We start from the raw sequence: 11077 nt of genomic DNA on the forward strand, positions 1-11077 counted from the left end.
TTTAATCTATGTTCCTATACATGGCTCAGTTAACTTTACTTTGTAATGCCCATGCTGCTTCCTCTCCATCTGGCTGGCGACTCCCCCTTCCTTCTTCTTTCCAGAGCCCTGTGTGACTGAAAATCCTGCCTAGTTATTGGCCATTCAGCTTTTTACACTTGATCTTAGCCAAAAGGCCAAGTAGCAATCAGCTTTTTATTAAACCAATCAGAATGACACATCTTCACAGTGTACAAAAAGATTATTCCTCAACTAAGAATACATATTTTGTAAAGACACCCAGAAACCAGGTTGATGTTTTATTTGGAGCGAGTTGATGATTACATGAGTATTGTGTGTGAATGGGAAATATCTTTAAGCATTCTCTTGGCATATTTTGAAAACAGCAGAGCTCTCATTTCAGACATTTTGATGGGCCTGCTTGGAAGCACGATAGGCCTTCAGCTTAATCTGTTGTTCCAATGACCTGATTTCAAAGAGGAACATAATCATGGCAAAGAGTGACAGGGTGGCTGTCAGGACCCCTATGGGGAACACATGAGTGTGGTGTTTCTTTATCAGATCTTCTTTCCTAACAGGAAAGGTGGGTGGAAAGTCAAGAGTGGTTTCACCATGAAGATCTTCTGCCTGGTTCCAGGTCACAGAAAGAGTTGTGCAAAGGCTGCTGAGAAGCAGAATTAAGACACAGCACTTGTAGCAGAGTATCTGAACCTTAGGGATTGAAGCTTTGATAATGTTGATTCTAATGGCCACTGAGTTGAAAACCAGGACAAAAGGTTTTATCAAAATTGACACTATTATCAGGTTCTGTGCATACCGAAATTCAGGTGAAATGGTCCAATCCAAGTTGACAGGGCTGTGCACCAGAACACTGGTCACAGAGCCAGAGATGTTAAACTCCTGATGGTAATAAGCTTTCCAGAGTCCAATGTACACAAGTTTAACCACCTTATTATCGAATTCCCAGAGGCGCCAGTACCGGCTGCTTAAGAGGACTATTCCAAACACCAGAGATAAAAGGCTGCAAAGGAAGCCAGTCAGTCTGAAGATCCATTCCTTCACTACACCAAATCTGAAGATGAGAGTGAAGAAGCACAGAGTCAAATCAGGAACAGAAGTCGGGAAAACAAAAATGAGATATAGTTTAACAATCACTAAGTACTCATACCTTGCCCCTGCTGTCTCAAAATTGTGTTTAAATCTAGATACTGTAGGTCAGAATATAGGAAGGACTGGAGAGACAGTTCAGTGGTTAAGAGTATACTGTTCTTGCTTAGGACCCAATTTCAGTTCCCAGCACTCACATTGGGTGACTGATTGTTTATAACTCTAAGGGGTCTGATGCCCTCTTATAAGGACCTGCACTTGCATGCACATATCCACACATAGACATAGAGACACATAGTCTGGAATAAAATAAATCTTAAAGAATGAAAAGCTCCTGGAAATCCATGACTATGACAGGAATACCCATTATATGGTTTGAAAAATTATTTTATTATTTGCCTACATGTATGTATGTGCACCATATCCATGTCTGGAGCTCCTCTTCTGTGTGAAGGCCAGATGAGGACAATGGACCCCCTGGAAGTGGAGTTCTAAATAGTTGTAAGCTGTCATGTAGGTGCTGAGAATGGAACAAGTGTCCTCTGGAAGAGCAGCCAGTGCTCTTAATCACTAGCCAAATATAAGATGTTTTAGATAGCAATTTGGCAATATCTTTTGTTAGAGTACCCTGCACTTAAGGTTGCAGTCTACCATGTCTGGACAGCTTTCTGAGCTTGGCACCAAATGGAGGACTTCCTTCCTCTAGCAGGGCTTCCTGGTCTCTGCCTGACCTTATCTGGAAGCTGTCTCTAAGCCTGGATGCCTGACCTATCTCAAGCATGACCTTTGACACAGATCCCTGCAGATGCTCTCCCACTACTGCTCATATGATAATTAGGTATTGTGCTGTATGTTAGGACTGTGTTCACAATTTTTCACAAGTTGAAATGTTCACATTTTTGTGACAAGGAATTTCATTTCCTGCAATTAATAGTAAGATAAGAGTTTACAATATCATATATAAAGTAATATTTATTTTAGTAGTATTTCCAAAATGGAAAAAATTAATAATGTAATGAGTGTAGAAAGCAGAGGAATGCTCAGTTTAATTATGATTTCTCTAATAGTGTAGTGGAATATCACATGGCCATTACGAAGAGTGGATTAATGTATATGATCTTAGAAAAAACAAGCAAAATGAAAAATAATATACATGTAATGCCCATTTATGTCCAAAAAAAACACATTTGACTTCTTTAAACATACAAGGAGATAGGAACATAAAAGTTGCACAGAAAAAATAGAAACTCTAAGCAGAACAATTGGTGGAATAGAAACTGCCATTCCTGTTTGCATTTTCCTAAAATGTGCACATTTCCAAAGAAACCTATGCATGATACTTTATAATTTAAGCCAGAGTGAATACAACCTTAAACATCTATTTGTAGCTGGATGGGGATATAGCTTGGTGGTGTAGTAATTAACTAACGTGTGAGGAACTGAGCTCACTCCCCACAAAAAAAAATCTATATATAGAAGATGAGGAACCATTGATGTGTCCATTTTGTAATTGTTCCTTACGGTACATTCCACCTTGAGATAACTGGCTTCAGTTAGGTGCAATATATAAAGTATACTGAGGTATTTTGGGTGAGCAAATATCTTCTTTGACACAAAACTTACAGTTCACATTAACACTACGAAGCAACTTATTTAGATCTTTTTTCAACTCCAATCTTTGTATGTAGCAATAATGAAAATAAGAAAATCTCACTGAGGGATCCCACTGATTCATTTAGTAAGAAGGAAGGAGGTGCTTTAGTAACTAGGCATGTAGATAATGTCATTGCCATTGTCACTGTCATTGCCCATACAGAAGGTTTAAGGGGCGTACAAACTGAATGCTCTTGTCAGGAAAACTTTCCTACCAGCTTCCCACTGTTCCACAAGACTCTGTGGAATGTGCTTCCTAACTGGGTGAAGGCAGTTCTACTAGGGAAGTTCCATCAGCAAGCTGTGTTTGCAATTGGTGATGGCTTGGATAACACTCTGCCCACACCCTCTTCCTTGCCCAGGCAGGTTTGAGGCAGTGGACTACAGAAAAAAATGTGCTTGAAACAGAACTGGAAACAGGGTGGAAAATGTTGTTGTGCCAAATAAATGAGCTACCTGGGCAGAGTTTTATGCTTGGATCTGAAACCTAAGTAGTAGAGGTATTTATTTCTTAAAGACCCAATTGGAAAACCTCCATACAACTTATTTTAAATTTTTACCTTTTTGTTATGTAGGTGAAGCGATCCATTTGGAAGGTGGCAGAACTACAAATGCACTACAAAGTAGCAGGGAATGTTGACCATAGAGGGTTTCACATGAAGAGGGAAGTACCTTGAATAAAATAAATACTATTAGGCAGATATTTCAGTTCAGAACAGGGGCTGACTAATAGGCTCTCACAAACTTTGGATTATCTGGAGAGTCATTTAAACACTTCAGGAGTATTAGCCCACTTGATATTTCGGTCTCTTCAACAATACTCACCCAATCATTATCCCCATTTTATAGATAAGGAAATAACACAGAAAGGCTAATTCACATATTCAACTTCAGGGAGCTACACAGATAAGACTACAGCTCCCGGATTTCTGTAGTCACACATGGGGCTTCGTGACATGATATTCAGCAGGACTACATTACACACACCTAATCACATGTCAATGGTTTTCTCTGGCATTCTGTCCTCTGAAATTGAAAGTGATTAATAATAACCACATGGAAAATAAAAAATATTTGCTTCTTTGTCTTTTCTATTAAGTACAAATGTTAGTGACTGCCAACCATAATACCATAACGTGGTGGTGCACGCCTTTAATCCCAGCACTCGGGAGGCAGAGGCAGGCGGATCTCTGTGAGTTTGAGGCCAGTCTGGTCTACAGAGCGAGATCCAGGAAAGGTGCAAAGCTACACAGAGAAACCCTGTCTCCAAAAACCAAAAACCAAAAAAAAAAAAAAAAAAAAAAAAAAAAAAAAAAAAAAAAAAAAAAAAAAAAAAAAAAGAAAGAAAGAAAGAAAAAGAAAAATAACTGGAAACATTCTTATGTTTCCATGAGGGCTTAGATGGCAGATTTTGAGCAATGAACACATTCCAAAATACAAGAATATACTGTCCAATATCTCTTTAACATGCTAATAAGTCTTTGTAGAAATGAAATTTATTTTGAAGTCATGAATCAAATATCTACTATAATTTATGAGATCCATAAAAAATGTTTAAGAAACAAATCTTGGGCAGGTGAAATGGCTGAGTGGATAAAGGCACTTGGCCCCAATCCTGATAAGCAGGAACCCATATGGTGGAAAGCAGAACAGACTCCACAAAGTTGTCCCCCCAACACACACACACACACTGAAAAATAGAATGAAAAAAAAAAAGAAAAGAAGCTGTTTAAAAAGAATTTCCCAAATCCTTGTGGTAATCCCACCAATCAAGAATAAGACCACTACTACAATTTAAAGCCAACTTTGAAGCAAGCTTTAATTAGATATTGGCCAGGTGGATGGGCTCTGGCCAGGTCCATCTCTGGGTTTCCACAAGATGGCCCCAATTCAAGTTTTGCAGTAGCTTAAGTATTTCCCATCAGGTCCTGTAGCATGAATCCTAATTGGTCTTAATAAAAACCCAGAGCCAGATATTGGAGTAAATGATCAGAAAAGCAGAGCACCCAGACACTAGAGTTCTTACATCTACCAAATCCTCAGCCTGAAAGAGCTCTCAGTTCCTGTCTCCTCCCGCCTTATATTCCTTTTTCCACCCAGCCATATATCACTTCCTGTCTCAACCTCCCTAATGCTGGGATTAAATGTGTGTGTGTGTGTGTGTGTGTGTGTGTGTGTGTGTGTGTGTGTGTGTGTGCCTCCCAAGTACTGGGATCAAAGCCATGAAATCCCAGGTGCTGGGATTAAAGGTGTGTGTCACCACTGCCTGGCTCTGTTTCTCTTTTAAATTGATTGGATCAATCTTGTGTAGCCCAGAGTGGCCTTGAACTCACAGAAATCTGTCTGCCTCTGCCTCCCAAGTGCTGGATTGTAGGTGTGTGCCACCGCTGCTTGGCTTCTATGGATAACTGGAGGCTTAGCTCTGCACTCTGATCTTCAGGCAAGCTTTATTTGTTAGATCACAAACACAATATCATCACAAGGTCCAATCAGGGGTAAGCATACATCCTGATGTACCTGCAGCCTACACCCAATCAAGGACAAGCATACATCCTGACATATTTTCTGCCTGTGAACCTCTGGATCACAATGCAATCAAGTACATCTGGTGCAGATGGGTCAAACAAACTTGTTTAGGGGAGTGAAAAACATGTGGCATGTAGCCACCAGCATTTGAAGAACTATCTGTTCTTGAGCAAGAGGCTTCCAGATCAGAGAAATTTTTGTTTCGTGAATCTCTTAGGCATAGTAATTAAAACTTGAACTGTAACTTTGGCTCTCACATTCTCCCCTATAGTTGTATCCTGAGTCAAATCCTTGACTCTGTGATGGGTACCTGTTTATATTTGGATCCAATAGACATCAGCTTAATGGCACCCAGACAGGAATTATAATTTAGTTAAAGCATCAGTGATGCAAGAGCCAACAGCAATTAGCATAAGCAGAAGGGCCAAAGGCCCTGTGATGGCTTACATCAGAGTTACTATCTAGAAGGAACCCGGAAATGAGAATGGGAACCAGTTATTTACTTCATCTCAGGTCTCATTTTTTGCAATGATTTTTTTTCAAGTACAGCCAGATTATTTCTAATAATTCCTGAGTGGTTTATATAGAAACAGCAATTTCCACTTAAAGCTATATAATAACCTCTCTGTTTTACATAGAGCAGGTTGAGTGCCCTATCATATTATATACTATTTCATCTAATTGAATCTTCCTGTTGATAGATCTGAGTCTACTTGGTTTTAATAGGTACCTTTCCTGGTATGCCAATAGACATTATATGTAGCTATTTTCCCCCTGTGCCAAGGAGTTTCCTTTTGATTTAACATTCTAGCCCATTAGGGGACAAGGGGTGATGTACTCTCTTTTGTAACTACTTCAGGCTGAAAGTAGGACATTGTTGTCAGGGCTCAGAAAGGCTGAATAGTAGTCAAAGGCAAGGAGGGAATTCAGGCAATGGGTCATTCATCAGAAGCATCTGGTTCACTGACTCAGAAAAAGAGACAGGGAGCATTTGCATTGGCTGGACTGGTCCACATCACCTTTTAGCAAGTCCAGGACTTGCAGTCATTTGGAGTGTGTTGTAGTCAGCAACTGATGCTTGGATGGTATCTGTTAGCCAAGTGGAAATCTGCTGAGACAGATATACACTAGGGACAGTAACATCAGACAACCAGAGTCTTCCATAAGTTTGCAGCCACCTTATTAATTAATTGATTAATGCATTAATTAATTAAAGCTACTAAATCGAGAGAGAGAGAGAGAGAGAGAGAGAGAGAGAGAGAGAGAGAGAGAGAAATAGGTTGTGAATATAGACTTACATATGCTTTTCATTAAGCCAAAGACATTTCAGTCCAATCTATACCTTGCTCTCTAGATAGAAAAGACAGTATGGATTCCAAGGCAAATTGATAATACTTCAATTACTGAGACTGTGGGTCTGAAATCTCCAAATAAGTTCATAAATTTTAACTCCTATTCCTAGTTTATATCTGTCTCAACAGGTTTCCACTTGACTGACAGATACATTCAAGCATCATTTGCTGATGAGCCCTGAACTTGCTGAAAGCTGATACAGACCAATCCAGCTGATATAAATGCCACCTTTTCAGCTGGTCAATAAAATGTTCCCTCCTTGCCTTTGACTAACATTTTGGCTTTCCAGGGTCCTGACAACAATGTCCCAATATCAGCAGGAAGTAATTACAGAAGCAAAAAACATTGTTTTCCCCCAGAATGTTAGCTCAAAAGGGAATTCCTTGTCATAGGGAACCTGAGATAAAGTAATAACTGGTCCCCATTCTCATTTCCAAGTTCCTTCAGGATAAGGAACTCTGTCAGCCATTATAGGGATTTTGGCCCTTGTGCTTCTGCTAATTACTGTTGGCTCTTATGTCACTGATGTCTTAACTAAATGATGATTCGTGTCTGGGTACCACTAAACCGATGAGGCTAGAATCCCAATATCCACCCCTGAACCCATGACACACTTGCATATGGCAACAGTTGAATAAGGGGAAGCTCACGTCACCATTGATAATGGGAAAACTCTTAAGTCCTAATCCAGTTAGTATCCAAACTACTACTCTGGTGATAAAGTCTTTTACCAAAAAGAAACATCTCCAAGATTGGAGATGATATACAACTTAAGGGGGCAATGAAGCAGATGCCATAACAGGCTGCTCAGTCTTCTCTCAGAGATCAGGCCTCAATTTCAGTTTCCTGAGTCTTAAGCAAGCAGTTTCTGGGAGGGCCATAAACAAAATACATAGTCCTTGTAGTAGCTCCCTTTCTACATGTACTCTGACTGCTCAAGGTTCAGCCAGTTGTTTACTGTCTGGGACCCCTCACCAACTTAGAGCTACATGCATGGATCAATGTGAATGTGGAGGCCAGTCAGCTTCCATGGCAGCTCCAGGACAGAGCCTGGACCACTGAGTCAGCCCCCACAGTCAGTATGTGCAAGGCCAGCCAGCCTCCATGGCAGCTCAAAGACATGTGCTGGGACTTGTCCCAGCCTGCCCCAAAATGGTAACTGTAACCCCCAACCAGTAAATTCAAAGTTTACACTTCCTCACCCAACCATATGATGCAAAGTCTTGTACCACTCTGCTTGTGGTTTTTCCCTTTAAAAACCCCTCACCCTGAGAGCTCAGGGCCTTCCTCCTCCACATGCTGTGTCAGATGCTGGGCACAGACCAAGCCCGGGCTTGCTTGTTATCAATAAACCCTTGTGTGTTTTGCATTGGATATTGGCTCTGTGGTGGTCTTGCTTGGGGGTCTCGCGACATGGCCACAACAAACATAAATATGGATTGGTGTGGTGTGCACAAGTCAGCTAGAGATGATTTGTATTATGTTTGAGCAGATAAAAGACATCTGTCAACTTTATAAGTCCATTTGGACTGTATAACCAAACTGCTAAGAGGACTCTGTAGCCAACAAGATTTATCATGTCTCATCCAATTTCAGAGCTCTTTCCATGGAGAGAAATTGGCACACATATCACCTGTCCTGTAGTTTTTCTGGCTTCCTCTCTCACATCTGTAGCCAAGATCCTCAGGAGGTCTCTCCCAGTCACATCTGATCTTTATTAAGTTTGAAGGAATCCATAGCTTTTTGTTTTTTGTGGAAACAAAAGCACAACCTCTCCCCCAATACAACACATTTCCCAACTTCCATTCTGACGCCAAGACATCCCTAAAGTTTATACACTGGTCTGATTCAGGAGTTACTTCCACAATCCAATGTCTCTCAGCAGCTGCCGTTTGTTCATCAGCATTTAAAAACATCAAAGTCAACAAAGCAACATACAGGATCCAGATGCCCTATGTATTTTCCATCCTTATGTGGTATCTCAGCTAGGGTTTCTATTGCTGTGACAAAACACCTTGACCAAAAAGCAAGTTGAGAAGAAAATGGTTTGGCTTACACTTCAGCGTTGCTGTTCATCATTGTAGGAAGTCAGGAAAATAGGGCAGAATCCTGGAGGCCAGATATGATGCAGAGGCCATGGAGGGGTGGTGCTTACTGGCTTGCTCAGTCCACCTTCTTATAGAACCCAAGACCAGCAGCTCAGGGATGGCACCATCCACCATATGGGCTGGACTGTCCCCATTGATCACTAAATGAGAAAATGCCTTACAGCTGAATCTCATGGAGACATTTCCTCAGCTGAGGCTCCTTCTTCTGATGACTCGAGTTTGTGTCAAGTTGACACAGAAAACCAGCCAGTACATGTGGCTTATTTTTTTATATTACCTTACTCTTTCTTTAAAGACTTTATTATTTTTAATTAATTAATTATTTATTTTTATGACTGTCTATATCTTTTTTTTCTTTCTTTGGCACCTAAGCACATTTTCAAGCATATTGTAACCTCTTCAGAGGTTTTCTTGGCCTGGACCTGGCTTTTTTCCCTAAGTCTATAGTGTTCTCTGACTGTGAACCAATGCTTAAATTGTTAGGTGGTGGCTAGGACCTCATAGCTCTGGCAGCTGGCTCTGCCCATCTTGGTTCCCTGAGAGTCTAGCCTCAGGCTGGTGGTACAGGAGGGAGCTGCATTTACTGCCTTAGCTCTGGGAAGTTGTTGAGCCTACTTTCCAGAGTCTCTATGAGTGCTCATGGAGAAGCCCAGGCAGCAACTTTGGCAGCACTGACTGGTGTGATTTCTCTGTCTGTGTGGTCATGCCCCACACTGGATACCAAATATAATCAGATTTTTCTTAACATCCTTAAGAGTTTACCATAACTCATTAGCTTTCATAAGGCCAGGACTTGCTGGGGTAGGGCTTGCAAGCAGGGACTGTGAGAGCCTAGAGACTAGCATTGCCCTTCACAAGTTAATAGGCACCACAGCCATGTGTTAATGGAAGGGCCACAAGTTCCTTTTGCCAGAGATGAGAATAGCTCCCTTTAGCAAGCAGAAACTTTCTTCAAGCCCCTGAGGGAATGAGGGCTTTTGTCTTATGCCTGACCTTGGGAAAGGACTTTATAGTTTGATCTCTGTTAAGTTTAAGTCTTAAAAAACAATTTCTGAATTGAAGCTCCTTTAATATCAAAATAAACCTTTTAACTCATAACCATAGTCCACAGAGAGACTAATTTCCTGGTCCTTTTATAGTACACCATTACAGAATATAACAGTTTCTTATATGACTCAGTTTATCAAAATAGCTTAAGCTTAACAAAGACAATGAGGCTAGACATACATTCTCAAGCATGAATAGACCTTAGGTAAGGAGATGTTCTATAAACCAGTGTTTCCCAACCTTCCCAATGCTTTGACCATTCAATACAGTTCCCCATGTTGTGGTGACCCCCCAACCACAAAATCATTCTTGTTGATATTTCACAACTGCAGTTTTGCCACTGTCATGAATCTCAATGCAAAAATCCAACAAGAAGGTGGTCCTAGGCTACCCCAGTGAAAAAGGTCTTTCAACCCCAAAGGGTCATGACCCATAGGTTGAGAAGCTGCTCCAAGCTCTTTGCCGGATTGTTTAGACTATTGTCTTGCTACATCATAAGATAGGAATTTCCCAGTTTCTGGTGTTTAGTATTTGGTAGTCATAGCTGTGGCCTTAATTTTTAACATTTTATTCATTTTAAGTCCAAATACTAATAATATAAAACATTTTATAAACATAAAATGTCTACAGCCTTATAAATTTAAATACTTTAAAAACTGTTCCTTAAAAAGTATCCAGTTTTTTAATTTAAATTCTGTAAAACTCCAAAATCTTCTCTTAAAGAAGTTTAAAATCTCTCAACTGTGTGTTCCTACAATATCAGGAGGGAAGATAGATGGCACAGTTACAATTTGCATAAGACAAAAACAAGCTCTAATAGTGCAAACAATTCAAAGCTCTATATCTGGGACTTCATTCACAATCCTTTGGATTTTCTTGAGAGGCTTGTATCACCTCTTTGGCCCACCCTCAGCATATACATAGCCTGCCTTCTAGATCTCAGCTTGTTCCATTTCATTGTGGCTGGTGCTTCTGGTGCTTTTCATATGGCACTAGCATTTCCAAAACTGCTGAGGTACACCCATTGGAACTGGACTCTCTTTAGGAACTCTAACCCTGCTACACATTTGCAATCCTCAGCTGTTCCCCATGATCCCTTCATGTCTTTAAAACTGTTATCACCTGGGTAACTCTTAAGTTACCAAGTTTAGCTGCCAGAGCAAGGTACATTCTTGCGTATAAAAGGATGGAGGTGCAGTTTTAATACCCTATTAAACAAGCATTGTTTTTTAAATCCTATCTTTCATACCTATCATTTCCTATCCATGTTTTCAGGACAGGAC

The 11077-nt window shown here is 40.4% G+C and overlaps 1 protein-coding gene across 1 annotated transcript; it reads right to left on the bottom strand.

Moving 5' to 3' along the window:
* Positions 1–284: 284 nt before the first annotated feature.
* On the bottom strand, positions 285–6473 carry LOC114683394. Its single transcript, XM_028857693.2, has 3 exons — positions 5094–6473; positions 3321–3432; positions 285–1072 (listed from the first exon to the last, which is right to left on the bottom strand). Exons 2-3 carry the CDS (start codon positions 3347–3349, stop codon positions 400–402), a joined length of 702 nt encoding a protein of 233 aa, XP_028713526.1. The 5' UTR covers positions 3350–3432; positions 5094–6473; the 3' UTR covers positions 285–399.
* Between the last annotated feature and the right edge of the window lie 4604 nt (positions 6474–11077).

Source organism: Peromyscus leucopus, chromosome X (assembly GCF_004664715.2).
Source record: "Peromyscus leucopus breed LL Stock chromosome X, UCI_PerLeu_2.1, whole genome shotgun sequence".
NCBI lineage: Eukaryota > Metazoa > Chordata > Mammalia > Rodentia > Cricetidae > Peromyscus > Peromyscus leucopus.